The sequence below is a fragment of the Euprymna scolopes genome, chromosome 2 (assembly GCF_053919585.1).
Source record: "Euprymna scolopes isolate OS-2025 chromosome 2, ASM5391958v1, whole genome shotgun sequence".
Taxonomy (NCBI): domain Eukaryota; kingdom Metazoa; phylum Mollusca; class Cephalopoda; order Sepiida; family Sepiolidae; genus Euprymna; species Euprymna scolopes.
Genome location: NC_136483.1, coordinates 180,009,286 through 180,036,060, shown reverse-complemented (window position 1 = coordinate 180,036,060; position 26,775 = coordinate 180,009,286). Strand labels below are relative to the sequence as shown.

The following is a 26,775-nucleotide window of genomic DNA, read 5'->3' as shown; positions in this document are numbered from 1 at the left end:
GTTTCTGGGCTTGACCTTTACTCCTGATCTTAAATGGAACAAGTACATCAAATCTGTTGCCAAGGTCGCTGGAAAAATAGTGGGATCCTTCTATCAATCCAGTAGATATCTCACTGCTGATGCAATTCTCTTTCTATATAAGAGCCAGGTACATCCAAGGATCGAGTACTGTTGCCACATCTGGACAGGAGCTGCTAGAAAGGACTTGTCCTGCCTTGATAGAGTTCAAAATAGACTTCATAGTCTTGTAGAAGATATCCTTTTCTCTTCCCTGCAACCTCTATCTCACAGAAGAGATGTTGCGAGTTTGTCTCTGCTGTATTGTTATTTTCATGGAAAGTGTTCGACTGAGCTTCAGTCTATAGTCCCTCCTCGCCAAACTTTCACAAGAAACACTCGTCTAGCTGAAAACACTATCAATAATTCCCCCCACTCGTTATCTGTGTCTAAACCTAAACGTATATTCCATGAACAAAGCTTCTTTCTTAGAACTGCACGCCTGTGGAATTGTTTTCCTGCTTTCCAGCTAACTACAATATGGTTGTCTTCAAGTCTAATGTAAACAAGTTCTTGATGAGCCGTCCCACTTGTTAACAAATTTACCGGATTTCCATTACTAACGATTACTATATTGTCCAATTTCTACTGTACACTCTTTAACCCTTATCCTCGAGTGGCCTCTTGGCCTTGATAAGTGGTGATGCCTATGTAAAAAAAAAACAAAACAAAAGTATGTTTTAACAAACAAAACAAGTATATTTTCATATATTGTACTGGTATTTTCATTTCTTCAAATTAATCATCCCGAGGAAGTCTTGAAATAAAGACGAAATGTTGATGAACATATAATTTGGTTTGTTTCCTTTTTCAATTCTCTGTCACATGAGAATATTATTTTTAAAATGTGCATCATTTATATATATATATATGACTACTTCATTTAATCACATAAATTAATATACGAAAATATTTAATGCATAAATTTTCAGTATTTACTTCAACAGTGCTCAATACATAGGTAGAGCTAGGTAGTAAGTTATTAAAATATATATGGCAATTAAGCTACACAGAATATTCCACGTTTCATTCTCGTGAGAATTCATTAGGCTTATGCATAAGCCTGACCAATTCTCACGAGATGCGGAAAATTAATTTTAAAATTATTATTAAAATAATTAAAAGCTTAATTGCCATATATATTTTTATAATTTACTATAATATATATATATATATATATATATATATATATATCTATACTGTTTGTCTGTCTGACTATTTCATCATTATGATGCAGTGAATTATGTGTTGTATCCCTTGGATGCACAGTTAGGGATTAACAGGGATTAGTATTTAATATAAAAATTAACCAAATTTAACCATATTAAACTATTAATTTGGCATAAAGCACTCATTCTTAGTTAATGGCCTATAACTTTTGCTTGTTTTTCACAAGTAAAATGTCTAGTATATGTACATATATATTCGTGATGGGACGGATGATTCCAATATTTTTCCCGATTCCGATACAATTACAGATTCCATACTAAATTCCCAATTCTGATTCTTTATAAATCTCTAAATATTTAATTAAATAATTATTTCTTTCTGATTACTGTAAAAGTACCTTTGTTTAAATGTACTGATATTTTCTCAAACGTAAAAACAATATTTATTTTTTATCATTACTACCAGCAGTGGAAGATTTTCTTGTAATTAGAGGAATCTTTTTTGGCATCGGAAAATAGACACCGATGCCCCAAAAAGTTCTGATATTTAAAAAAAAAATTTTTTTTTTTATTGCTGGTTCCGATTACACACACACACACACATATATATATATATATATATATATATATATATATATGTATAATTGGCAAATATATTCCTATTATCAGAACTAAAACGTTTCTGTGGTGAATTCAAATTTTTTCAGATGAAAGTAATATTTGTTTTATTTACTTTTTTCAGGAGACAGCTTCTATTCTCTGGTCAAAAACTGGTATATCAGAATTTAATGGCCGCATCCAAAAAACAAATGATGGTTTTCCTATTTACTCAAAATTGTATCTACATCCAATTGCAATCCAACGGGATCTTCTTTCAATCCGTGGATGCATTCAACTGGAAGCTGAAGGCTGTGAATCCAAAATGTCTGATAAATTTAATCTCTCTTTATTCTGGATTGATTTTGCCAGGTTCGTTGATATCTTTTATGGATTTTTAAAAAATTATATCCACAATTGTGTGATGAGAACAATCAGTTTTCTTGTATTTATTGGATTATTTGGACAACTATTCTCATCTGGTTTCATGATGTTTTGATCCCTGTAACCTCCAACCGGTTTACTATTGTGAACTCTGGGAAATGTGAAAATAATGACCAAAATGAGAATAGTAGTCTGAATGATACAACATTATCAATCCTCATCTAAAAAAAATTCTGAAACCTAATATCATTTTCATGTTATATACTTGTTCTATTCAAAGTTTGGTATTAATGTTCCTGGAAATAAAATTCTGTAGTGCAATGAAAGTTCTTTTTCATTATTCCATGGAGTTTCAAAAATCCATACTTTTCTCTTTAGAGGAAATGAGTAGCAGAATAAAAGACTTACTAGTCAGCAGAAAATAAAAAAAACTGTGACATTGTAGTCATGAATTATGTTCACAGAAGTTGGAAAGAAAGTAGGGTCCATGAAATTGACTTCTAATTCAAAAGTAAAATCCATCAAAGTTCATTATTAAGATGATAAAATTAATTTTTTTTATGCTTAAACATTTGATGATTCAATAAATAATGTAAGTTTCATTCATTACTAGCAGGGAGACCCGACGTTACCTGGGATATAATGATGATCAACGAATATTTCACATTTTTATATTTCTATTGTCATCGAAATCCATGAAATCGTCTGGGAGGAAGCTTCACATCCTTCCATGCAGTAACTTTGTTCAAAATATGTTATTCTACATTGCATGCTAGAGAACTTACTGTTTCTTATATAAAATTATTCTATATAAACTTCTTTCCAGTTAACAAAAAAGAAAAAAAAATTAAGAAATTTACTTAAAGGGTTTGAATGTACGGACCATGTCATGCAAAAAAGAAAACACGCTATGAACTTACTCACAGTAGAATTTTCACAGCCCATTGTTCTATCATTGTTGCAAAATAATGGAAAAAATGGCTTTACTGATGATAGATAAATTAAAATAATGGTTTTGATTATTGATTATCGGTAATTATCGGGGGTATTCTGAGACAAAACTTAACTAAGATCACTCCTAGACTTATACACTAAAGTTCTGTAAATTTTAAAGAAAATTTGTTCAGCCATTTCGGAGCCTGTAAGAAACAAACTTCCGCACACAGACAGAGTTGCATTTATATAATTCTAGAGATTAATTTGGATTCTTCACACTACTGTTCTCTTCTAGAGTGTCATTTTCACAATATTTCAGTCGATGTAACCTCCAACCTTCTTTAGGTGTATCTGGTCGAACTTGGAAATCTTTCTGTCAAACTTGGGAATTTTAAACAGAACCCTTTATTTAATCCACAAGGAAATGTAGTCTGGTGGATCAAGTACTTTGTAAAATTTAGTTACATTCTTCTAGAGGTTGAATGTTCAATCCTCGGTGTGGGCGGTACTAAAAATGAAACTGCGAATTACTGCGGCCTTACACCTAGTTATGATTGACGGAACAAGAACATAATATTTTCATGAATATAATAAAGGGTTACATTCAAAATTCTGTACAGATTCCCGAGTTTGACAGAAAGATACCAGAGTTTGACAAGATACACCTGAAGAAGGCTGGAGGTTACATTGACCGAAATGTTGTGAAAATAACACACAAGATGAGAACAGTAGTTCAAAGAATCCAAATTATACAAATTCTCAATCCCTATCTCAAAAATTCAGAAACATGTTTTTAATTCATGCGAGAAGAAAAGAATTAGACATTGACAAAAAATACAAAAAGATTGGAAAATGGTTTATAGGATCATCCAAGTGGGGAGGAGGGGGATGGAAGATTTATGGCGGTTACCATAATGTAATTCTTGTTGGGTAGGTCACCATTTCGGTGGGTCCCCCTTTTGGGAAGTCATCGAAATTAATAAGACGGGAGTAGAAACCGACCTGGAAATAATAATAAAGAAACAAAGGAACTTCCAAACGAAACGGTTTTATATTCATTTCAGCGTACAAGTGGTATCGGGTTATATAAAGTTTGTGATTTTCATTTATGTCCCCTGACTCTGGAACCACTCGCATCTCCGTCTTTTTGCTTCCAACACTTTTTGTATCTCTCTTTTTTGTCTTTCCCACCAGAACTGTTCTCTGTCCTGATTGGTTACAACCTCTTGTCACATTTTTGAGGAAAGGAAGAAGGAAGGAAGGAAGGGGGAAAGGGAAGAGTAGAGAGAAAGAGACATGTAATGGAGAAATAGTAGTCTTGGCTTCACAACAGATTCATTAAACATTAGAGGATGTGGCTGTTATTTTTCTAACACTTATCCATTCTTTTTTTATTTTTAGTCCTCGTGTTCTGCAGTTAAAAGAATTTACAGAATTATGGCTAAGTTTTTGCTACTCTGAAAAGGTAACAATTAGTCAATTTGAATCCCTGTCTCTTAGTACGTTCATCAGCAAATTATGTCGGACGATACCTGCCCATTGCATTTACCATAAAGGTAAGTACCATCTTTGTCAGCTTTGTATCGTTGAGATTTTTGTTTTGAAATGGTTCCAATTTTTCTTTTAATGTTCATTTTTGTTAAATCATTGACATTGTGTTTCAATGTTTGCGTTTCTGGAAATATTCCATTTGCTACAATGTTACGATGAATCCAACACGAAAAACATTTTTTTTTTTTACAAGGTCATCACCACTTATCAAGGCCTGGAAGTCACTCGGGGATAAGGGTTATTGTGTGTGCAGTACGTTAGTATTGGAGATTTGATAATGTGTCTTACTTAAGGGGGTGGTTCATCAGGAATTTGTTTATGTTGGACTTGAAGACATCCAGGTTGTAGTCAGTTGAGAAACAGGCAAATGGAAGAGACTTCCACAGGTGTGCACTTCTAACAAAGAAGCTTTGTTCATGGAATCTACATTTTGGTTTTGGCACAGATAAAGAGTGGGGAAAATTTTTGACAGTGGTTTCAGCTAGACGGGTGTTTATTGTGAAAGATTGCTGAGGGGGGACCAGAGATTGAAGCTCAGATAGGCACTTACCATGGAAGTAACGATAAAACAAAGACAGGCTCGCAACGTCTCTCCTGTGGGAGAGAGGTTGCAGGGAAGAGAAAAGGGCATTCCCCACCAAGCCACGAAGTCTATTTTGTACTCTGTCAAGGCAAGATAGGCTGTTTTTAGCAGCTCCTGCCCAGATGTGGCAGCAGTACTCTATCCTTGAACGTACTTGGCTTTTACATAGATAGAGAATTGCATCAGTAGTTAGATATCTTCTGGAGTGATAGAAGGATCCTACCATTTTTCCAGCAACCTTGGCAACTGACTTGATGTAAGTGTTTCATTTCAGGTCACGAGTAAAGGTCAAGCCCAGAAGCTTATCAAAACATGGAGTTTCCCTAGATGAGAGCCATCCATTTCAATTGATGCCAGATGGGAATCAGAGCGTTGATGATGTAAAGATAGGAGCTTAGTTTTAGATGCATTAAAAGTAACCAACCACCTCTTCCCCCACTGTACCACGCGCTCGAGATCAGAGGAGAGAGAATCAGAGAGAACTTTGTCATTTACGGCCTTTGATGTGTTGCCATAGGTAAACTAAAGACACATTATTTTTTAAGCCATGTAGAAAATCCACAGTTGCTTATGTGAAGTTTTGCCTTTCTTTTTACCGAAAAAATAGTTTATTTCAATTTATTTTTGTGGAAATCGCTACAGATAAAGCCACTTCATCTAAGAAGCTAAAAAAAAGGATACTACTTCAAGGAAAGATACTACTAAAAGGATACTACTTCAAGGTCAAAAACTGGTCAATATTAGTTATATGGGTATATTCTGACCCCAAAAAACAGCAATTTTTCTCCCTTTGTCAGAAACATTGTTTATGGAATGTGTGGATTAAAAGACAAAATAAGAGAAGTGAGAATTATGTGTCTTCCAAAAGTAAATCCAATGTTACTTTCCACTTTCTACATTGTTGTGAGCTAAATCTATTACATAAAATCTATTTTGAAATTCAAAAAAAAATGGTTGGATCATTTTATCACTTTAAAAAGTACATGACTCTTGATACAGTCTTTTACAGACTTTATAAAAAATCAGATTTGGCCAAAGATGGAGTACTGCTGCTACATATTGGGGAGTGTTGTTTCAGGCATTTTTTTTTCTTGACAGAATACAAAATTGACTTTGTAATTTAGTGGGAGATGATCTGTTTCTCTTCCCTGCAATCCGTTTCTCACAGAAGAGACGTTGCTAGTCTTTCCATACTCTGTTCATATTTCTGTGGTAGGTGCTCGACTAAGCTTCAAGTTATGGTTCCCTTCCTCCACCTTGTATAACCTCAGCAAGAACTCATTTTCTACCAACGGTGCAAAGAACTTTTCTTTATTCAAAATCAAATGGACCTTTTATGAATATAGTTTTTCCCACTTGTCGAACATGTTACCATGGAAACAATTCTCTATAAACAACATGGTCGTTTTAAAATCTAGTGTCAACATGTCTTTCAAGTTATAAATTAATCACAATTCTCAACCACTTTAGAATACCATTTCATCATCCAATTGGAATCTCACTAATCCTCATCCTCAAATGGCTTTTGGTCTTGATAAATAGTGATCCTTTAGTATTAGTGTATATATATATATATATATATATATATATATATATTATTAACATAAAATTTTATGGAAATATTTTCAGTATTTACTTCGACAGTGTCGATACGTAAGTAGAGCTATGTAGTAAGTTTTAAAAATATATATGGTAATTAAGGTACACAGAATTTTTCGCATTTCATCTTCATAAGGATTCGTCAGGCTGTTGCATGGAATTGACAATGCTTTGTGTTTTTATATATACTTGTGGTATTGGGTTTACTAATAAGCCCATCAGGTTCTTAGTTATTCACACACTCATTTATTGTATCCAATGAGCATGTATTCATCTGTCCCTTTGTTGTTTTAGCAAGGACTTTCTCTTTTATTTGTGATTAGAGATGACCTAGTTATAATTTGGATGTTAATTTGCATTTTATGTTATCCCCATATATATAAAATGAACTCATTTTCCCCCTCTGATTTTGATCTTAATAGGATTAAAAATCAAGACATTTCATGCAAATGTAATACGCACAAACTGCAGCACAATATCTAAAGTGTGTTATAGGCCTATTACCTATCCACTTCCTCGATAATCGTAGATTCCTATATTCTATCTGCTGAGAGTTCACTGCCAAAATCGGTTCAGATCAATGAAAGTGGTAAAATCTTTTCCCTCTAATAAATTCCTCCTTCCCCCGCCACCACTTAACACCGTTGCAGGATCGTCTACAAGAGACAGTTACAAACGCACACCGGTTTCGGTTTTCTTTACATCGTAGTTGCTTAAAAAACTGGAATGGAATTTTAATTCTACTTGGTGAAACGCACCATGGAGTTAACCGAATCGAAGGGTTATTATGCCATTTTTTTTCTTCCGCTTTATTTTGTTTTGTAGTTGATTAAAAAAACTGGAATGGAGTTAACCAAATTGACATTTTCTTTTTTTTTTTTTTGCTTTTTGCTGTGTTTTTTGTTTTTTTGTTTTTCCAAACACATCCATCACTTTTTCCCCTGATTTGTGCTTTTCGTTTTTCCGATATCTTTTTAAAAGAAGTTTTATGTTTGTTCGCTGTTTTTTGTTTGTTTTGGTTTTGCCGATTTTTTTTAAAGAAGTTTAACATCGTTTTTATTTTTATATTTAAACAGGATTATTACTTCGCTTATTCTTTACTTTACCCTCCCCCCCCCTTTACACACACCCACCTCCAAACAACCGGGCAATGCCAGGTACCCCCGCTAGTACTAGAATATTTTAAAAAATATATTTGTTTATTAATTTTTATTATGATTATGATTTTTGTTCTTATTATTAACAGTAGTAGTTTATATTCCCACCCCTGTTATCCTAAGGCAAAGTTTATTTTGTGTATACATACATTTTCTATTTCACTTCTGCAGTTTAATAACACAAAGCACAAAAATATTATTCCTAGAAATAGTACTGATACAAATCGTAATAAAAATAAAAACACTAGCAATGAACAAAAATAACTGTAACTGTAAAAATCAGATGCAGTGTCCATTGCAAAATAAATGCCTAACCAAAAGCATTGTTTATCAGGTTACAATTTTCGTAGACTACGTTTGAATGAGAAATTAGCTATCCTAAAGAGTGCAAAGAACTCATAAATTTATTAAACCGCACGAGTGAAATAGCAAACCTATGTATGCATGAAATAAACTTTATCTTAGGATAATGGGAGGAGGGATATGATGAAATACTACTACTAATAACAATAACACAAAATCATAATCATAATTATAATAATAATTAATAAATAAGTAAATAAAAAAGTACCCTAGTATAAAATAAAATGTAAATAAACATCCAAATTAAAACTAGGTCATTTCCGATCACAAAGAAAAGAAAAAGATCCTCGCTAAAACAACAAAGAAACAAGTGTGCACGCGCATTGGCTTACAATAAATGGGTGTGTGAATAACTAAGAATCTGATTGACTGACTAAAAAGCCCAGTACTATGGATATATATAAAAACACAAAACAATATCAATTTCATGCAATGAATCCTCACAAGAATCGAATCAAATGTGGTAAATTCTGTGTAGCTTAATTGCCATATATATTTTCAAAACTTACTACCTAGCTCTACTTACATATCAAGCACTGTTAGAGTAACTACTGAAAATATAGCCATAAAATTTTAATCAGTCTGTCGTAGTTAAGGTTGAAATGGCATTTTAATGAGTCTGTCATAATTAAGTTTCGAATAATATTTTAATCTGTCTGTCCTATTTAAGTTTCAAATAGCATTTTAATAAGTTTTTATGCTTAAGTTTGAAATTGCATTCTATTACACTTAGTTTGAAATAGCATTTTAATTAGTCTGTCATATTTGAAATAGCATTTTAATTCGTCTGTCATACTTAAGTTTGAAATAGCATTTCTATCTATTTCTCTGTTCTGCTTAAATTTGAATATTATTTTCATTTGTCCTCATGCTTAAGGTTTAAATAACATCTGCATCTGTCTGTCACGATAAATTTTTAAATAAAATTTTCATCTGTCCGTCTGTCACACTAAAGTTTGAAAAAGAATTTTATTACCAACGAATTATTATTGAATGAATCCATTTTATGAATCTGCTATTTATAGTTTGTGAGTGTGTCTTTCGTGTTAACCTATTTTTCTCTCTCGTCTTTTGTTGTAGATGGAGAGGCTCTATTGAGCGGCCAATGCATCGACTCTGTCATCTATTTGCTGCACATGAAGCAGGCGGCAAAATCTGTGACAGTTCTTTTAAAATCGGACAACAAAGATCTGCTGAATATCTTCACGCAAGATTATCTCACGTGAAAAACTTTTGCAAAAAAAAAACAAAAAAACATACAATACAAATTCTTTGATTACTGCTGCAATATTTTAACATAATTCAGAACAAAAAATCCCACAAAAACAAAAATAAGTAAAACTAAATATATTTAATTGTTAAAAAGGAAGAATGTTTAAAAATGGTTGATATGAGTGGTGTCATCTTAAAAATCTGTCTCCTAAGAAAATCTATTCACTAAGTTTCATCAGAGGAGTATTGCCAGAATATAATGATAGTGCTTTTTTAAAATAATGGTCCTCAGTATCTACTATACATACAATTTTAATTTGATGTTCTAATGCTGCCAGATCAGGGTGTCTGAAGATACAGGCTAGGTGACATAAACTGCACGAAACATCGATGTTATTAGTAATTGTCTGTATTTTTGAGATGAGGTGTTTTCATTGATTGAGATTGTCGGACTGACTTCCTCATCTTGGTTGTTATCGTCACAACGTTTCGGCCGTTTTGCCCTCCGGCCTTCATCAGGTGTTTTGTATTGAATTGGGGAACCGATTGTTAGGAGTCTTGAACCCAACCCTTTATTATTATTACGGGGGTACCGTGTTTGGACTCCAGCTAGGCTCTGGGACATAGTTGCTGATTCTCTGTTTTGAATGTTACTTTTTACTGCCTTCGTTCAGGATTGAACTCAGCACCTTTGGGTAACTGTAAACTTTGATACAACGTCTAGGACCACTCGGCCATATGTCACTAGGACATCAATGTTATTGTTTGCTTTTTTTTTTTCGTTTCTTTTAAAAAACTCAATCATGTTCTGCAAAGCTAAAAACAATGATAAAAAATTTTCTCTACAAAACAATCAAACCAAACATCATGAATAAATATTTGAAGATATAAAGAACTTGAAATGTGAACACTTTTATCAAATTGAATGGATTCAACATTAAATAACATGAGAAGGCGTTGATATGCTGCAAAACTACTAAACTTGAAATAGTGGTGCTTTTTAAGATAACGATCCTTAGTATCTACAATAAATATGATTCTAATTTTGTGTTATGCAGATTTGCCCAGGGAGATTAAGGAAGCTAAGAAATCTTTCTTCTAATCTTTGATGCTACATTTTTCTTAGTGATAAGCAACTTGAAATATCGGCGGATTCACAGTGCCAGGTTGTAAACACAGATACATCAGTGTGAATTTTCCATTTAGCCGGATACTCAGTGAGTAAGCGAGAGAATAATGGCTGCTTTAGTACTTAAATAATAAATGCAAGTTCATACCTCACCCCCTCGAAAAAAATCAAATCAAACAAGTATTTTTATTCAAGATTTAAAAAATTGTTTTCATTTTTTTAAAAAAAAGGTTTCAGACATGATTACCGCTTAGAATATTTACAGGATACAAAATCAAATCAAAATAATAATTAACAAGAAAAGACAACTCAGTCTGACTAAATGCTATATTTTTTTGTGTTGCTTGTCCAGAATTCAACTAAATTAAAAAAAAAAAAAAAAAAAAAAAAAAAAAAAACAGAAATACCGAAAAATCTTCATGTATACACCAGTCACGAAAAAAATGTCATATTCCAAAAATTACTTAAATTGATCAGGTATTTTTTGTAATTAAGAAAATCGTATCAATTAGGTTTCAAAGGATCTCAGATCATGAGCAAAATGAACGAGATGGCATTCTGGTTGATCTTTGCACACTATAAACAAATGGATAATAAACTGACAATTTAGGATGTTTAAAGCATACACTCCCCTCCTCCGAAAAAAATAGAATTCTCGGTTTCGACACATAAGGACAAGATTCGTTTGTTTATTAAAATATCTTGTATAAAAACAAAAAAATGCAGCAAAAAATAAATATTTCGTATCCCCCTTTCTTTTCTAAAAGATAAATCTTTTCCTATACTGTAACAGAAAACAAAACAACTCAGGTTTATTATCCATTTGTTTACGGAGCACATAAGTCAATTGCATATTTTCTGGGGTCCTTAAAACCTATTTGATCCAGAAAATCAAATTTTATGAGGAAATGAGGATGGCATGTCTCGCTTCGCCATCTTTAAAACTCATCACTGGTTACAACCTTAACAACCTCCACAGAAATAGAGATCAAAATCAGCCTTGTAATGGCGGCGATTAATTGTAAATTGTTAAAAAATCGTGAACATATATACATTATATAAAAAAAACAACTACTTGATCAATTTACATGACTTTTAAAATATGACATTTCCATTCCATGATGGGTACCTACATCATAAATATTTTTCTTTATATTTTCTTTCTTTTTTTTTTTTAAATTATGTTGAATTCTGGACAAGCAGATTTTTTTAATGTAATTGTCGTTAGACAAGGAATTAAATCACTTGATATAACGAACATAAAAAGAACGAAAGATGATTAACACAAAGCCAGGAGATGACTGTTGATATTAATCTTAAAAAAAGCTAAAGCTGTAGGTAGGAGGAAAGCAGTCAGTAAGAAGATCCACAACCTTGCAGTCATCGAAAAGAAGCTATTGGAATATGAAGATGTATTATAACAAGATAGCAAATTGATGAAGACCACTAGACTAATGAATTAAATAAGCTGAAACAAAGGAAGCAAGAAATAAATCAGACAATTCTGGTTAAGTCTTCAGGTTGTATTTTTAAGCTAATGTTATGTTTTCCTTAATGAATCAAATAAATCAATGTCTTTATAACAGGAAAGGACGCTCTTTTATTCTCACTTTTTTTATATTCACTTCTTTTTATTCACGCAACTTTCACTGGTTTTTTTAATTGCTGAAACAAATACAAAGACGTTCACTGAAAGTTTTTGACATGTTTTCTTTTTGGAGAGAATTGACTCACACAGCAGAGAAAGAGAGAGACTAAGGTTCTCTTAGCTACATATTTGGTTAATTTATCTTACTTATATGAGTGACATGCAAACAGAGATATCGAGGTAACATTTCGCACTTAGCGACTATTAAAGTTTCTTTCAGCAGTAGTGGTGGTGTATCTCATACACAGACAAACTGATTTTTTTCTCAGGTTTCAAAAAATGCGATGTCATCCGTCATTTCGATGTACCTCTGTTTTGTCTAACTCATCTTACCTCTCATTCTGTTTGTACCTTAGATGTCATCCATATTTAATTTAACCCTGGGAATGATTTTATTTTGCAGATTTGAATCATTATGACATGTACATGTCAAAGTCCATTCTAATTGACCTAATCGCCATTGACACAGAATCCTTAATATGTAAAACTAAGACAATCTGTATAAGAATGATAAATATTTACTTATACACTTGGATCGAGTAGGGTTTGAAATAATCAGGGAAAAACTATAGCATTCTATTCCTATGGTAAACATACTCGTCTTTGGGATGTTTGCTTGTGTAATATAGTTCATCTCAACTCGTTTTTTTTTGTTTTTTTAATTGCATTTTCACCCCAAACAAGGCACAATGCCACTTTGATGTCGGGAGCTACTATCTGGGACATTAATTGCAGGGTTACTATGTAGGAAGTTGAGCAGCAAGATGTCTGTTTACATTACACTTGAACTTATACATGTCAGTACAATTGGGGAAGCAGGAACCTTGAAGGGAATCACAAAATCTAGCTGTCCTGGCGAAGAAACTATTAGAGTAGAAGGCTTTCTAGCATCTCGGGATCTCTACTTTGTTGGGGTGGGATTTTGCTGCTTGTTGGGTTTGTCGGAGGTATTTACGTTGAGGGGCTGCAAGGCTTGTAGTTTGTCGGAGCCTTCACCATTAAAATACTTGTAAAACAGACATAGGGATGCAACATTTCGATAATGGACTTTACAACAAATGTAGTTATACAAGGCTGGTGTTACAACATTCATTCAAGCAACTGTATATAATTTCATATCAACAAAAATATTCATTATAAATATGTGTGGTGTGACATACCTTAGTTTGCTGTCTCACTTCGACCCTTTGTAGCTGTTTGTTCCTCAAATTGACTTGTGGTTGCAAAGGAATCTTTTTCACAACACACAATAATGGAAATATTGAATCATTCTGTTTTTTTGATACTGTTGAGTTTACTGAGCTTCAACACAGCAGTTTGGAAATGCGCTTTGTTAGCCCTTCATCTTGGGGAGGATCTTGAAATTTGGTGGCTACATCTTAAAACACATGTTTGTTTATCTCTCTTCCAAGAACAAACTCTGAAAAACACTTTTTTCAAATCTCACTTCAGAAACATGATCTCATCAAACTGTCACCAAATTTTTTTCCTCATGAATTAGGGGTCTGCTGCAGGTGTCTGTACTTGTTAACTTTTTGACATGATCCCATAATCCCCTTCGTATCACACCAGCCACCTGCGGCAGTGTTCATGACAGGTTTTGAACTCAATGACTCCTCAAACTTAAATGGAGCCCATTTCTAAATTTATATTCTAGTTAAAACTACTAGTCTGCTAATGTAGGGCCCCATTACATAACAAGTGTTTGTGCTTGCTGGATTATTGCTTGCATGGTGTAGTTGTGAAGCTTTGCTGCTTTCAAATATTTTTTTTATTTCAGACTAGCAAGACTACTCAATGTTGGCTGGGGCAAAAGTATACCATATTTCTATAACTTTCTCTCTTACTCGGTTTCCTCCCCCCTCTTTTTTTCTCTGCCAATCCTATTCTTCTCTCTGGACATATGTACACACTTTTATAAATTAATTGAGAAACGAGTCGCCATAAGGGAAATTACTCATGAGAAAAAAATTATTTTGTTTTAGTTAGTACACCAAATGGCTGGAAAGCAGACCTCCCCACCCCCCATTCACAAAATCTGTGCCAGTTTAGTGTCAAAGAATAAATATTTTATTCTAAATTTTATACATTATTCATCTAGGGCAATGCTGACCAAGAAAATATCAACTTAGGTGTTTTGTAGTTTCTCCTGCATCCCCAGATGAGAAATGTGTTTTTTACATGAGGAGTGAAAAATAAATCTGAGGAAGCCTTCAGAACTCTTCTAAAAGCACCAAATAAAAATAAGAATGACTCCAGAACACTAGTAAAAGTAAATTTCTTTGAAAGAAATGAGAACACTTAAGAAACGATCATTTAAACCTGACATTAACTGCTTTCACTTTAGAAAAATGCTGACTCATTTCCTGTCTTGTATAAATATAAATATTAAACATTATGTTTAACTCTTAACAACATTCAAACAAATGGTCATTTGACCTTCAAAAAAATGAATAATTTTTTCTAAAATTTAGATAATATTTTCTCAGTGTTATGCTGATTAAAAAAAAACTTTGCAGGGGTTTGTTGAGTATTTTTTAAATTTTTGGTGGACATACAAACATTCAGACAATTGCCATGTATATATATATATATATAAAAGGCAAAATAGCCGCAAGCGTTTTTGCATCTCCATGAAAGGCTTCTTTTACCGGGCTTCTCAACAAGGTTACTTTTTGGAGAACTTTCCTTATACTTCCTAGATTATAATATCTCTGATTTGTAAATGGACATCGTCTCTATCTTTATTTTGATCGACTTTTAAAAAATTCCCACTGTCCCATCCTTTTGAGTGTTTGTTTGTCTTTTTCATATAAATAAAGCAAAACTAATCAAAGCAAACGGCAATGCCTGGCCTTCTAAGTTAAGATGATCAATGTGGGGGGAAACCCTTTATATCAGACAATTGCTATTTATTTGGACACTGCTGAAGTTCCTCGTTTTTTGGGGAGCTGGTTTTCCCCCACATTATAAACGACCTTGTGGAAAAGCAAATAAATACCACAACAGAAAGTGGAAAGCTTAACTGGCCCCAAGCCAGGTTTAAAAGCCACTTTCATTTCTGCGTCGACTCCTATGATTCTTAACTTAATTTCCAACTCAATGAATTTACTATTCTCTTTGGCGTAACGGTTAGTGTATGTTTTCGAGTTTGATCTCACCTCTCTCTCGCTATCTTTTGAAAAAACTTTTTTATTTTGTCTTTGTGCCAATATCCTTCACCCGGGCAAAAGTTAATTAACAAATTTTTTTTCTACATTCTTTTCCTCCTTCATGGAACGGGTTTGAGCCTGCCTGCCTGCCTACTACCACTTGTTTTTTTTTTTTCGTTTTTGCTCAACATACACCTCCAAACTAGTTCTTTATATAATAGAATAAGGGAACTCATTCAGTATTTTTAAGCCAGGTAGCAACGTCTCTCTTGAAAATATCGGCAAAAAAAGCAACCCCTCCTTGTAGAAAAATACTTAGTTGAGGATGAAGGAATTAATGTTTTTAGCCAATTTTTTGATATTTGTCGTCCGAAGGGTCGAGCCTCAAGACGATACTGATTTCGTGAAAATTCGTCACCTCTGGCGAAAATTTTAGGCAGATATACAAACATACATACATACATACATACATACAGACTGATGAGATTTATATTATAGATGAGTGAATCAAAAAACATTAATGCAATTGAAAGTTCTCAATAAAAGAATTAACACTTGGAGAATTCACTTGAAGAATAAGGGAACTCATTCAGTGTTTTTAAGCCAGGTAGCAACGTCTCTCTTTAGACAAATAAACAACGATACCTTTTTGCTACTTTCTGTACTTTGTAATTCAGTTGCTTAACTTCACTCTGCATGGATTCTGTCTCATGCTTTGATAGTTGCATAAACTTTCTATTGACATATCCGCTCATTTCAACCTAAAGACTGTAACTTGCTGTTCATTTCTGTTCCTCACAAGTGTTGATGAGTTCCACACGTCTTCTTTCATTCTTTTCTTTTTCTGCATACAAGATTAACATTGATAAGATTGTCAACTCCAGCAGATAAATACCCTCGTCTGATTTTTGCAGTTTCATCTCTATAGAAAAAATGAGGAGTTAATTAAGATCTGTCCATATTTCTCATACGTGTGTGATGATACTGGCTTCCTGACCTAAAATGTGCCAAATATTGATGTTTTCTTTCCATTTGCAAAACTCAACCATGTTCTACAAAAGCCAAAACAACCAAACCAAACATCATGAATAAATATTTGAAGATATAAAGAACTTGAAGTATAAAACTTTTTTCAAAATGACGAGATATGACATTAAATAATCCTAAAAGGGTTGGTATGCCATAAAACAAAACAAACTAAATCATTTTCCTTACGATAACATAAATTAAAATTGTATGTATTGTAGTTATTATTAAGTCAAGAATTCAAAATATTCAAGAAAAGCCAGGCGTTCATTTGAGTAAATTGTCTCCCAAAAATAAATTAATAAATAATATTCATCTCAATAATGAATTCCAATAAAAATAATATATATACCATTTGGCACGGACCCGACTATGGAAGATCAGATAATAAATAAACATGGATTTATAAAACCAAAAAATCCAACCTTGATCGCCCTTCGGGGCCAGTGGCGCAGTTGATAGACATTGAATATTTACGGTTCCAGGTGATAATTGTCTGAAGATAGCGGTTTCAATCCTACCCAAAGCCGACCAGAGGCTTACTTGGCCAAAACGTGGTGAGACGACAACAACTACGGATGGGAGTGATTGCTGAGAATGCAGTTAGGAGATTCAGAGTTCCTATCCGTCGCGGTTACCACCTGATGAAGGTCAGAGGAATAGTTGGCCGAAATGTTGTGAAACAACAACTAAGAAAGATGAGGATAATAGTCTTATGGTGTCTCATGTATACTAACAATGACAGAAAAATTGAATCCTCATTTAAATACAGAGTGACTCCCAAAAAAACAAAAGCTAAATGGAGGCCATCTAGAACATATGCTGTACCTATTTACTATGCCTCCCCACGGGACAGAGTTAGACACCAGGGTCGTTTTTTAACGTGGAGAAAAGGTACAAAAATAAAAATTGTCTCAGTCGTGAAGGATTTCTCCTCCACCGAAAGAGAACAAGAAATGGAAGTGCAGCATCTGAAGACAGATGGTATTTATTTTCTCCCCCACCGAGCAAATTAGGCACAAGGCCAATTTTTAATGTGAGGAGTGAAGGGAGGGGGAAGGGGAAAAGGGGACCAGCTCCCGAGAGGTGGGAAATGGGAGCTGGTTAAAGGTCAGGTATGTGGGGTTGCCCCCACATCTGGTCTTTGCTAGTCATAGCTAGTCATAGCTTGCAGTATCTGCCGGAACAGATGGTATTTATTTGCTCCCCCACCGAGCAAATTAGGCACAAGGCCAATTTTTAATGTGGGGAGTGAAGGGAGGGGGAAGGGAAAAAGGGGACCAGCTCCCGAGAGGTGGGAAATGGGAGCTGGTTAATGGTCAGGCATGTGGGGTTGCCCCCACATCTGGTCTTTGCTAGTCATAGCTAGTCATAGCTTGCAGCATCTGCCGGAACAGATGGTATTTATTTGCTCCCCCACCGAGCAAATTAGGCACAAGGCCGATTTTTAATGTGAGGAGTGAAGGGAGGGGGAAGGGAAAAAGGGGACCAGCTCCCGAGAGGTGGGAAATAGGAGCTGGTTAAAGGTCAGGCATGTGGGGTTGCCCCCACATCTGGTCTTTGCTAGTCATAGCTTGCAGTATCTGCCGGAACAGATGGTATTTATTTGCTCCCCCACCGAGCAAATTAGGCACAAGGCCGATTTTTAATGTGAGGAGTGAAGGGGAAATGGGGACCAACTCCCCGGGGAGTAGGGGAGCTGGATAGTGACAATTGGTATGAAGGGTTACCCCTACATTGACCAAGGTCTTATATGTGGGGTCGCCCCCACATATGGTCTTTGCTTGCAGTATCTGCCGGAACAGATGGTATTTATTTGCTCCCCCACCGAGCAAATTAGGCACAAGGCCAATTTTTATTGTGAGGAGTGAAGGGAGGGGGAAGGGAAAAAGGGGACCAGCTCCCGAGAGGTGGGAAATGGGAGCTGGTTAAAGGTCAGGCATGTGGGGTTGCCCCCACATCTGGTCTTTGCTAGTCATAGCTAGTCATAGCTTGCAGTATCTGCCGGAACAGATGGTATTTATTTGCTCCCCCACTGAGCAAATTAGGCACAAGGCCGTTTTTAATGTGAGGTAAAAACCAGCTCCCCTAAAAGTAGGCAAAAAGGGGGCACTCTGGTTACCAAAAATAATAATTGTCCCAGTATAGAGGGTTTCCCCTCCATTGACTGGTACAAATTATCTTAAGTGCAGCATCTGCCGGAACAGATGGTATTTATTTGCTCCCCCACCGAGCAAATTAGGCACAAGGCCGATTTTTAATGTGAGGAGTGAAGGGAGGGGGAAGGGGAAAAGGGGACCAGCTCCCGAGAGGTGGGAAATGGGAGCTGGTTAAAGGTCAGGCATGTGGGGTTGCCCCCACATCTGGTCTTTGCTAGTCATAGCTAGTCCTAGCTAGTCATAGCTTGTAGTATCTGCCGGAACAGATGGTATTTATTTGCTCCCCCACCGAGCAAATTAGGCACAAGGCCGATTTTTAATGTGAGGAGTGAAGGGAGGGGGAAGGGAAAAAGGGGACCAGCTCCCAAGAGGTGGGAAATGGGAGCTGGTTAATGGTCAGGCATGTGGGGTTGCCCCCACATCTGGTCTTTGCTAGTCATAGCTAGTTATAGCTTGCAGTATCTGCCGGAACAGATGGTATTTATTTGCTCCCCCACCGAGCAAATTAGGCACAAGGCCAATTTTTATTGTGAGGAGTGAAGGGAGGGGGAAGGGAAAAAGGGGACCAGCTCCCGAGAGGTGGGAAATGGGAGCTGGTTAAAGGTCAGGCATGTGGGGTTGCCCCCACATCTGGTCTTTGCTAGTCATAGCTAGTCATAGCTTGCAGTATCTGCCGGAACAGATGGTATTTATTTGCTCCCCCACTGAGCAAATTAGGCACAAGGCCGTTTTTAATGTGAGGTAAAAACCAGCTCCCCTAAAAGTAGGCAAAAAGGGGGCACTCTGGTTACCAAAAATAATAATTGTCCCAGTATAGAGGGTTTCCCCTCCATTGACTGGTACAAATTATCTTAAGTGCAGCATCTGCCGGAACAGATGGTATTTATTTGCTCCCCCACCGAGCAAATTAGGCACAAGGCCGATTTTTAATGTGAGGAGTGAAGGGAGGGGGAAGGGGAAAAGGGGACCAGCTCCCGAGAGGTGGGAAATGGGAGCTGGTTAAAGGTCAGGCATGTGGGGTTGCCCCCACATCTGGTCTTTGCTAGTCATAGCTAGTCCTAGCTAGTCATAGCTTGTAGTATCTGCCGGAACAGATGGTATTTATTTGCTCCCCCACCGAGCAAATTAGGCACAAGGCCGATTTTTAATGTGAGGAGTGAAGGGAGGGGGAAGGGAAAAAGGGGACCAGCTCCCAAGAGGTGGGAAATGGGAGCTGGTTAATGGTCAGGCATGTGGGGTTGCCCCCACATCTGGTCTTTGCTAGTCATAGCTAGTCATAGCTTGCAGTATCTGCCGGAACAGATGGTATTTATTTGCTCCCCCACTGAGCAAATTAGGCACAAGGCCGTTTTTAATGTGAGGTAAAAACCAGCTCCCCTAAAAGTAGGCAAAAAGGGGGCACTCTGGTTACCAAAAATAATAATTGTCCCAGTATAGAGGGTTTCCCCTCCATTGACTGGTACGAATTATCTTAAGTGCAGCATCTGCCGGAACAGATGGTATTTATTTGCTCCCCCACCGAGCAAATTAGGCACAAGGCCGATTTTTAATGTGAGGAGTGAAGGGAGGGGGAAGGGAAAAAGGGGACCAGCTCCCGAGAGGTGGGAAATGGGAGCTGGTTAAAGGTCAGGCATGTGGGGTTGCCCCCATATCTGGTCTTTGCTAGTCATAGCTAGTCATAGCTAGTCATAGCTTGCAGTATCTGCCGGAACAGATACTACACTTTGATCTTGTCCCGAAGGCCAAGAAGGTTAATGTAACATGTTGTAGAACGGAGAGAAAAAGGCCAAAGACCCTAGTGTTTTGATGTGATGATTTTAATATAATAAACTAGTTATGACCAAAGTTTCATTTTATTCGGAAAAAACACTAAGAAACAGTACCTAATTAGAGTTGGGGCCTGTTTTTTTTTTGGGGGGGGTCACCCTGTAGAAACAGGTGGTTGTATGTTGCAGCCTCTTCACTATTTTATGAATGAATTGTTAATGTTTTTCTTCTTTACTATGTAAATAAAACAAGAAGAACATCTTTTTTTTTTTTTTTCAGTCCAAAAAGCAAATTGTATGTTTTCTTCCTTATGATGTCTTGTGTAGGCTAACAACGGTAGAAAAATTTAACTACGTTTTGAAATATTAAAAAAAAACTGACGCTGAATTAACCACTTCCTTTTGTTACGCAACAAAGTTTTGTCAACAGGAAATGTAAACGGCCTCGAAAACTTTAAAGTGAAAAGATAAACACAGGAGCACAGGGTGGTGCAGGTGTTAATCTTATTATAAGAATTAGGAGTGGATGGAGTAAGTTCAATGAACTTTTCTTTTTGGTCCCCCCAACAAAAGGTGGGTATTCGTCCGTTTGTCTGTTCGCACTTTTCTCAATAGCCATTTCTTGGAATTTAAAAAAATTTTGCCCAAACATTTCACATGATATGAGTAAAAAAAGCAACTGAATGGATTTTCCGGCAAAACTCTGATTGCCCCCCCTAGGGGTGCCCTTCCGGTTAAAATGGCTAAAATTGACACTTTTGTGCTTATTAAAAAAAATTGATACCTTGGATTTTTATAAAACTTTTTTAAAAGTTGTAACTAACTGATTTCTATATAATTTTGTTTGTCTATATTTCGTGATAACTCTTAGGTGTGCTCCAGGAAGCTCTTTTAAGGCTAATAAAAACACTCCATTTTGGGAACTATTTTACCATATTTGTCCAAAATTTTCTGTGTATGTCTATTTAGCAGTTTTGCATGGTGCTGAACTCAAATTTAAATATGTTAAGGCCTTGGGGATTTGGGGGCTAAATGGAGGGGGAGGTAAATGATGGACTCGGTCATTTCTTTTTTGCATGGTGCAAAATTCAAATTTACATATGTTAAGGCCTAAAATTGCACCGTTTGTTCATTATCACCAGGTTTTGATGTCTCCCTGGAGACTTTTGGGACTAAATGGTGGTGGTGGGGGGGGCAAATGCTGAACTTAGTCATTTTTTTATGCCTCATTCATTATGCACTAACGGGGGGGGGCCATGCATACTTCACTTATTTCTTTTATAAATGAATCACCCCTTATCAAGGCCTGGAGACTGCTCGAGGATAAGGATTAGTGAGTGTATGGTAATCATTAGGACAACAGCATAATAATTTTTGAGGGTGGAAATTAAGTATAACTTGATTATGGCTCGACAGGGAAATGTTCACATTATACGAGAGAAAGTGATAAAAATGAACCCAAGGAGAAGAGGGATAAATGATAACCTGATCAGAGAAAGGTCTGTTTGGAAGTTAATTTTTTAAAGCTCTCCAATGTCAGCAAGTAAAATGGACGGTAAACAAAATATGATGGTGACCCAGCAAAACTGACAAATATTAGTTAACAAAAACAGGCTTTCCTATGAAAAAATTTACTTCAATCAAACTGCTTTTTTTTTAGAGATTAAAACAAAATTGCTTCGATTTACATTTTTTTATATGTAAGACTCATTTTAAGATCAAGATTTAGTTCTTTTGTACAACAGGGGCATGTGAGAAAATAAATGTTTCCCTTACCTTTAGGAACACAAACCCAAAAAGGCAATATGTAGACACAGCAGCCTAGAAAGAAAATAACTGCGGTGTTTGAGTTTTATGTAAAAACTGAAATTGAAAGAAATCCTTACTCCACATGTAAATTATGGTGGGATCCTCCTACTGCTCCAGAAGATATCTCACTACTGATGCAATTCTCTATCTTTATAAAAGCCAAGTATGTCCAAGGATGGAGTATGCTGCCATATCTGGGCAGGAGCTGCTAATAACAGCCTATCCTGCCTTGACAGAGTACAAAATAGACTTCGTGGTTTAGTGGGGGATGCCCTTTTCTCTTCCCTGCAACCTTTCTCCCACAGAAGAGACATTGCAAGCCTGTCTTTGTTTTATCGCTATTTCCATGGCAGGTGCTCGTCTGAGCTCCAATCCTTCGTCCCCTCTCGCCAATCTTTCACGAGAAACACCTGTCTGGCTGAAACTACTGTCAATAATTTTCCTCACTCTTTATTTGTGCCTAAATCCAAACGTAGATTCCATGAGCAAAGCTTCTTTCTTAGAACTGCACGCAAGTGGAACTCTCTGCCGCTTGCCTGTTTCCCACCTGACTACAACTTGTACGTCTTCAAGTCCAACATAAACTCCTGACAAACCGCCCCTTAAGTAAGACACTCTATCAAAACCCCCAATACTAATGATTACTACAATACTATCTCATTGACTACTGTACACGCAATAACCCTTATCCCTGAGTGGCCTTCAGGTGACCCCCATGTAAAAAAAAAAAAAAAAAAAAAAAAAAAAAAGATAATTATTCAAGGAAAATTTGCTTTTGCTCCAAAACAGTTTTTTCGTATAAAACGACGAAATCCATCTTTTGAATATTTCCACCTCTAACCATCAATTGACTGCGAATAATGGTTCAGTGTACATGATAAATTATAGAATTGGCTATTAACCAACGCTTTGTAATCCAGTAAATCATTTTCGAAATTGTCAGACATCTTCATGACAAACTGAAATATTGTTATTTCTTCAGTCTGCATGAGATTGTGCTAAACATCATTTACATGGTTTGTTGGATGCATTCTAAAAAATCAGCTGTCATTTTTTTCTAAGTTGCTGTGACTACACATTACCATTATAATATTTGAATGGATCGAGCTTGGTTACATTTTAGAAATTGTTTCTCTATTTAAAGACCTTTACAGTGAAGAGGAAACATTAAAATATACACCAAATTCAAAATACTCCGAACGTATGTTTGGTCTGTTCTTTTACACGGTCGTGAGTATTGGACAATCATGAACAGTACAAGGAAGAGACTAGGGGAAACTGAAACTTGGTTCCTGAGGAGAATTTTGGAGATATCCTGGACAGAAAAGAAAACAAATAAAGAGGTACTAGAAATGGCAAACACAGAAAGGTCTCTAATAAGAACGGTACGAAAAAGATAAATGAGTTTCATGGGTCATGTCTATAGAAAATGCAGAATAGAAAAGATTGTGGGTAAAAGAGGTAGAGGACGACACCTGGGCAACATAAAAAATGATGAGCAACAATGAATTCATGAATGACTTGAGGGCAAGAGATAGATGGAGAGCCATACCCGTCGATGCATATTCCAGGCAGGATACCACTTAAATGAATAAACAGTGAAGAGGTAAGATTTTGCTGCTAGTTGAGTAGGTCTGGAGTATTTTTTTTGAGCGAGTACAAATACAGTAAGTTCTTATGCTGTATCCCTTCAGAAGTAATTTTGAAGCTAGACTTTTGGTTTGAGTTGAAGTTTAATAGCCATATGGCATAATGAGTAATTGTGTGAAGAATTTTAATTAAGATTCTAATTCTTAAACAAGACTAAGCGCCATATTGGGGGCCCATCTTTTTGGTACAAAGATTTTTCATTGCTCATCCAATCAAAAAAGGCAGAAAAATGCAATGTGAATTATAATAGACTAGCCTGGGTGCCCGGCATTGCCCGGGTGTTTGGAGGTGTGTGTTGAGTAAAAAAAAAGAAGAAGAAAAAAAAAAGTGGCAGTAGGTAGGCAGGCTTGAACCCGTACAGGGAAGGAGGAAAAAAAAATGAAAAAAATGTGATGTCTTTGCTGTTGCGTCCATCGCCAAACTGGAAGTGGCAAAGATTTAAATTAAGGCTAGTCAATCGAAAAGAGGGGATAACTTTTGAAAGTATCAGCAAAAAAAGCGACCCCTCCTTGTAGAAAAATGCCCAATTGAGGATGAAGGAATGAATGTTTTTAGCCAATTTTTTTTATACTTGTCGTCCGAAGGGTCGAGCCTCAAGACGATACTGATTTCGTGAAAATTCGTCGCCTCTGGCGAAAGTTTTAGGCAGATATACAAACATACATACATTTAAACAGACTGATGAGATTTATATTATAGATGAGTGAATCAAAAAACCTTGGTGCAATTGAAAGTTCTCAATAAAAGAATTAACACTTGGAGAATTCACTTGAAGAGCATTGGTAAGCCTGACAGACTGAGAAAAAGACTGAGTTGTTGACTGATCACAGATAAGTTCAAAAGACTAAAAAGAATTCTTTTTTAACTTCACCCTTTTCAAGCACAAAAAAAAATCACATAACCAAGATGTAGCACCTGTCAGATTCTTCAAAATGTCTTTTCTTCCCAACAAGAACATTTTCTTTTTTCTTTTTTCTTACACATCTGTGTTCCAATAAATATTGCTATTGTTTATGGCAAGTTTTTTTCCAAGAGTGATAGGAGCCTAATATCATGTCTGAAAGTGGCACAATGTTCAACGAATGAGATTGGAGATGCGCCACTGTACAACTCATGCTCTCTACCAATCCAAGTTATGACAACAGGACCATTGCCAGTACTCTCAAAATGCATCACTGGATTACCACGAATAACAGGGACGTGCCCAAAGTTTTGGGCCTCAGTTATGGTCTTTGGTGTGATTTCAAGTGAGGTTATATCATGCCACCTCACGTCTTCGAAGTCGGCTTGAAAGTCAACACCAAAGCTAGTCTGAATGTGTTGAAGAGTGTGGTAATCCCCTGGTACAATTCCTTTTCAAGAACAAAAAAAAAAAATTACAGAAAACTTCAACTTTCATATCCAACATATAGCACCTGTCAGATTCTTCAAAATGTCTTTTTTTCCCAATAAGAATATACATTTCCTTTTTGATTATTATTCTCACACATAAATATTGTTATTGTTTATGACAAATTCTTTTTCTTGACTTCATGTTACCAGCAGAAATGACTTCCCACCTAAGGTCCTGAAGCTGAATCCACACCACAGTTTTGTAGGTCTTTGAACATAGCATCGACGTGGAGCGATTGATGGAGCAGCTAGTAAGAATGCATGTGATCCTTGTGACCTTTGGCTATGTTGAGTACCGAGTCACCTAGAATACCACAGTGAGTGACTATCTCAAACCATGATAGTATGGCAGCCAAAGTTAAATATAATGATTTAATGGTGCTCTTAAACCAAAGTAAAATATTAATTTTCTCACATGTCACTCTTGGTTAAAAGGAATTTGAGATTTTGAAAAAAATTCTTATAAAGGAAATGAGCTTTGATTACAGTTCTCTTATTGTTTATTTATAATTGTGTACAACTTGAAAGGAAAAAAAGATTCTTCGAGATTCCAAAAATCAATACTTTGATTACAATGAAAGAGTATTTCATTTAAGTTTTGTTTAAATACTAATATTTCAATGGACAACTCGGTTGTTGTTGTTGCTGTTGTTGTTAATGTTGTTGTTGTTGTTACAATTATTTTGTAAAAAAAACAAAAAACAAAAACAATTTTATTAAAACAAAAATTAAGAAATTGTCTATTCAAATTTTTGTATCCATTTAAATATTTCCTTGCAATAAAATCTGCTGAATTTAATACTTGTCGCTAATTAGTTATATAAGTATGTATATGTGTTTATATGTACGTATATCTATATAATTATAAAACTCTGTGGACCTTGCTTGCATTTTGTCTTCGACAATCAGGTAATTCCATCTTTTTAAAAGCTAGATGACAGGTGATTTTATACGAGTCTTTCTAGTGTGGTCCCAGGATTATCTACAGGGCCTTGAGGAAAAAATATGCTGGTGCAAGACCTTTTTTCTGCACTCCCCTTTCCAACATTGGTCATATCTAAATAATTCAGTTGCAATATATTATATGTTATGAGGAATGTTATTTAGAATTGCATTTGATTAAAAATAAAATACAGAAAAATCTTTATGATATACATACAGAGCGGAGATGTCATATTCCAAAAATCATTTAAATTGATCAAGTAGTGTTATTTTAATTAAGAAACTCCAAATAAATTAGAAAGTCATGCAAAAGTCAGAAGCGGCCATATTGCTTTATATTTTACCAAAATTCACAGGCAACGATTCGATTCGACGACAGAGATTTTGTTTGTATTCAAAATAATCAAAACTTTTTAATCGCTAAAAATCGTACAATTTAATTTTGGAATAAAAAAAAATTACTTGATCAATTTATGTGATTTTTGGAATATGAC

General features: G+C 35.5%; 1 protein-coding gene across 2 annotated transcripts in view; it reads left to right on the top strand.

Moving 5' to 3' along the window:
• Positions 1-26,135, top strand: part of LOC145299251 (uncharacterized) — a 121,335-nt gene extending 95,200 nt beyond the window's left edge. Inside the window, exons 21-23 of one of the 2 annotated variants that reach the window (XM_080144387.1) lie at positions 1,969-2,195; positions 4,545-4,699; positions 25,490-26,135. In XM_080144387.1, the coding sequence (XP_080000513.1) occupies positions 1,969-2,195; positions 4,545-4,699; positions 25,490-25,518 (411 nt within the window). In that variant the 3' untranslated portion in view covers positions 25,519-26,135. Of the gene's footprint in view, positions 1-1,968; positions 2,196-4,544; positions 4,700-9,476; positions 11,142-25,489 lie in introns of those variants that run through there. The other variant, XM_080144386.1, reaches the window with a different exon arrangement.
• Positions 26,136-26,775: the final 640 nt, after the last annotated feature.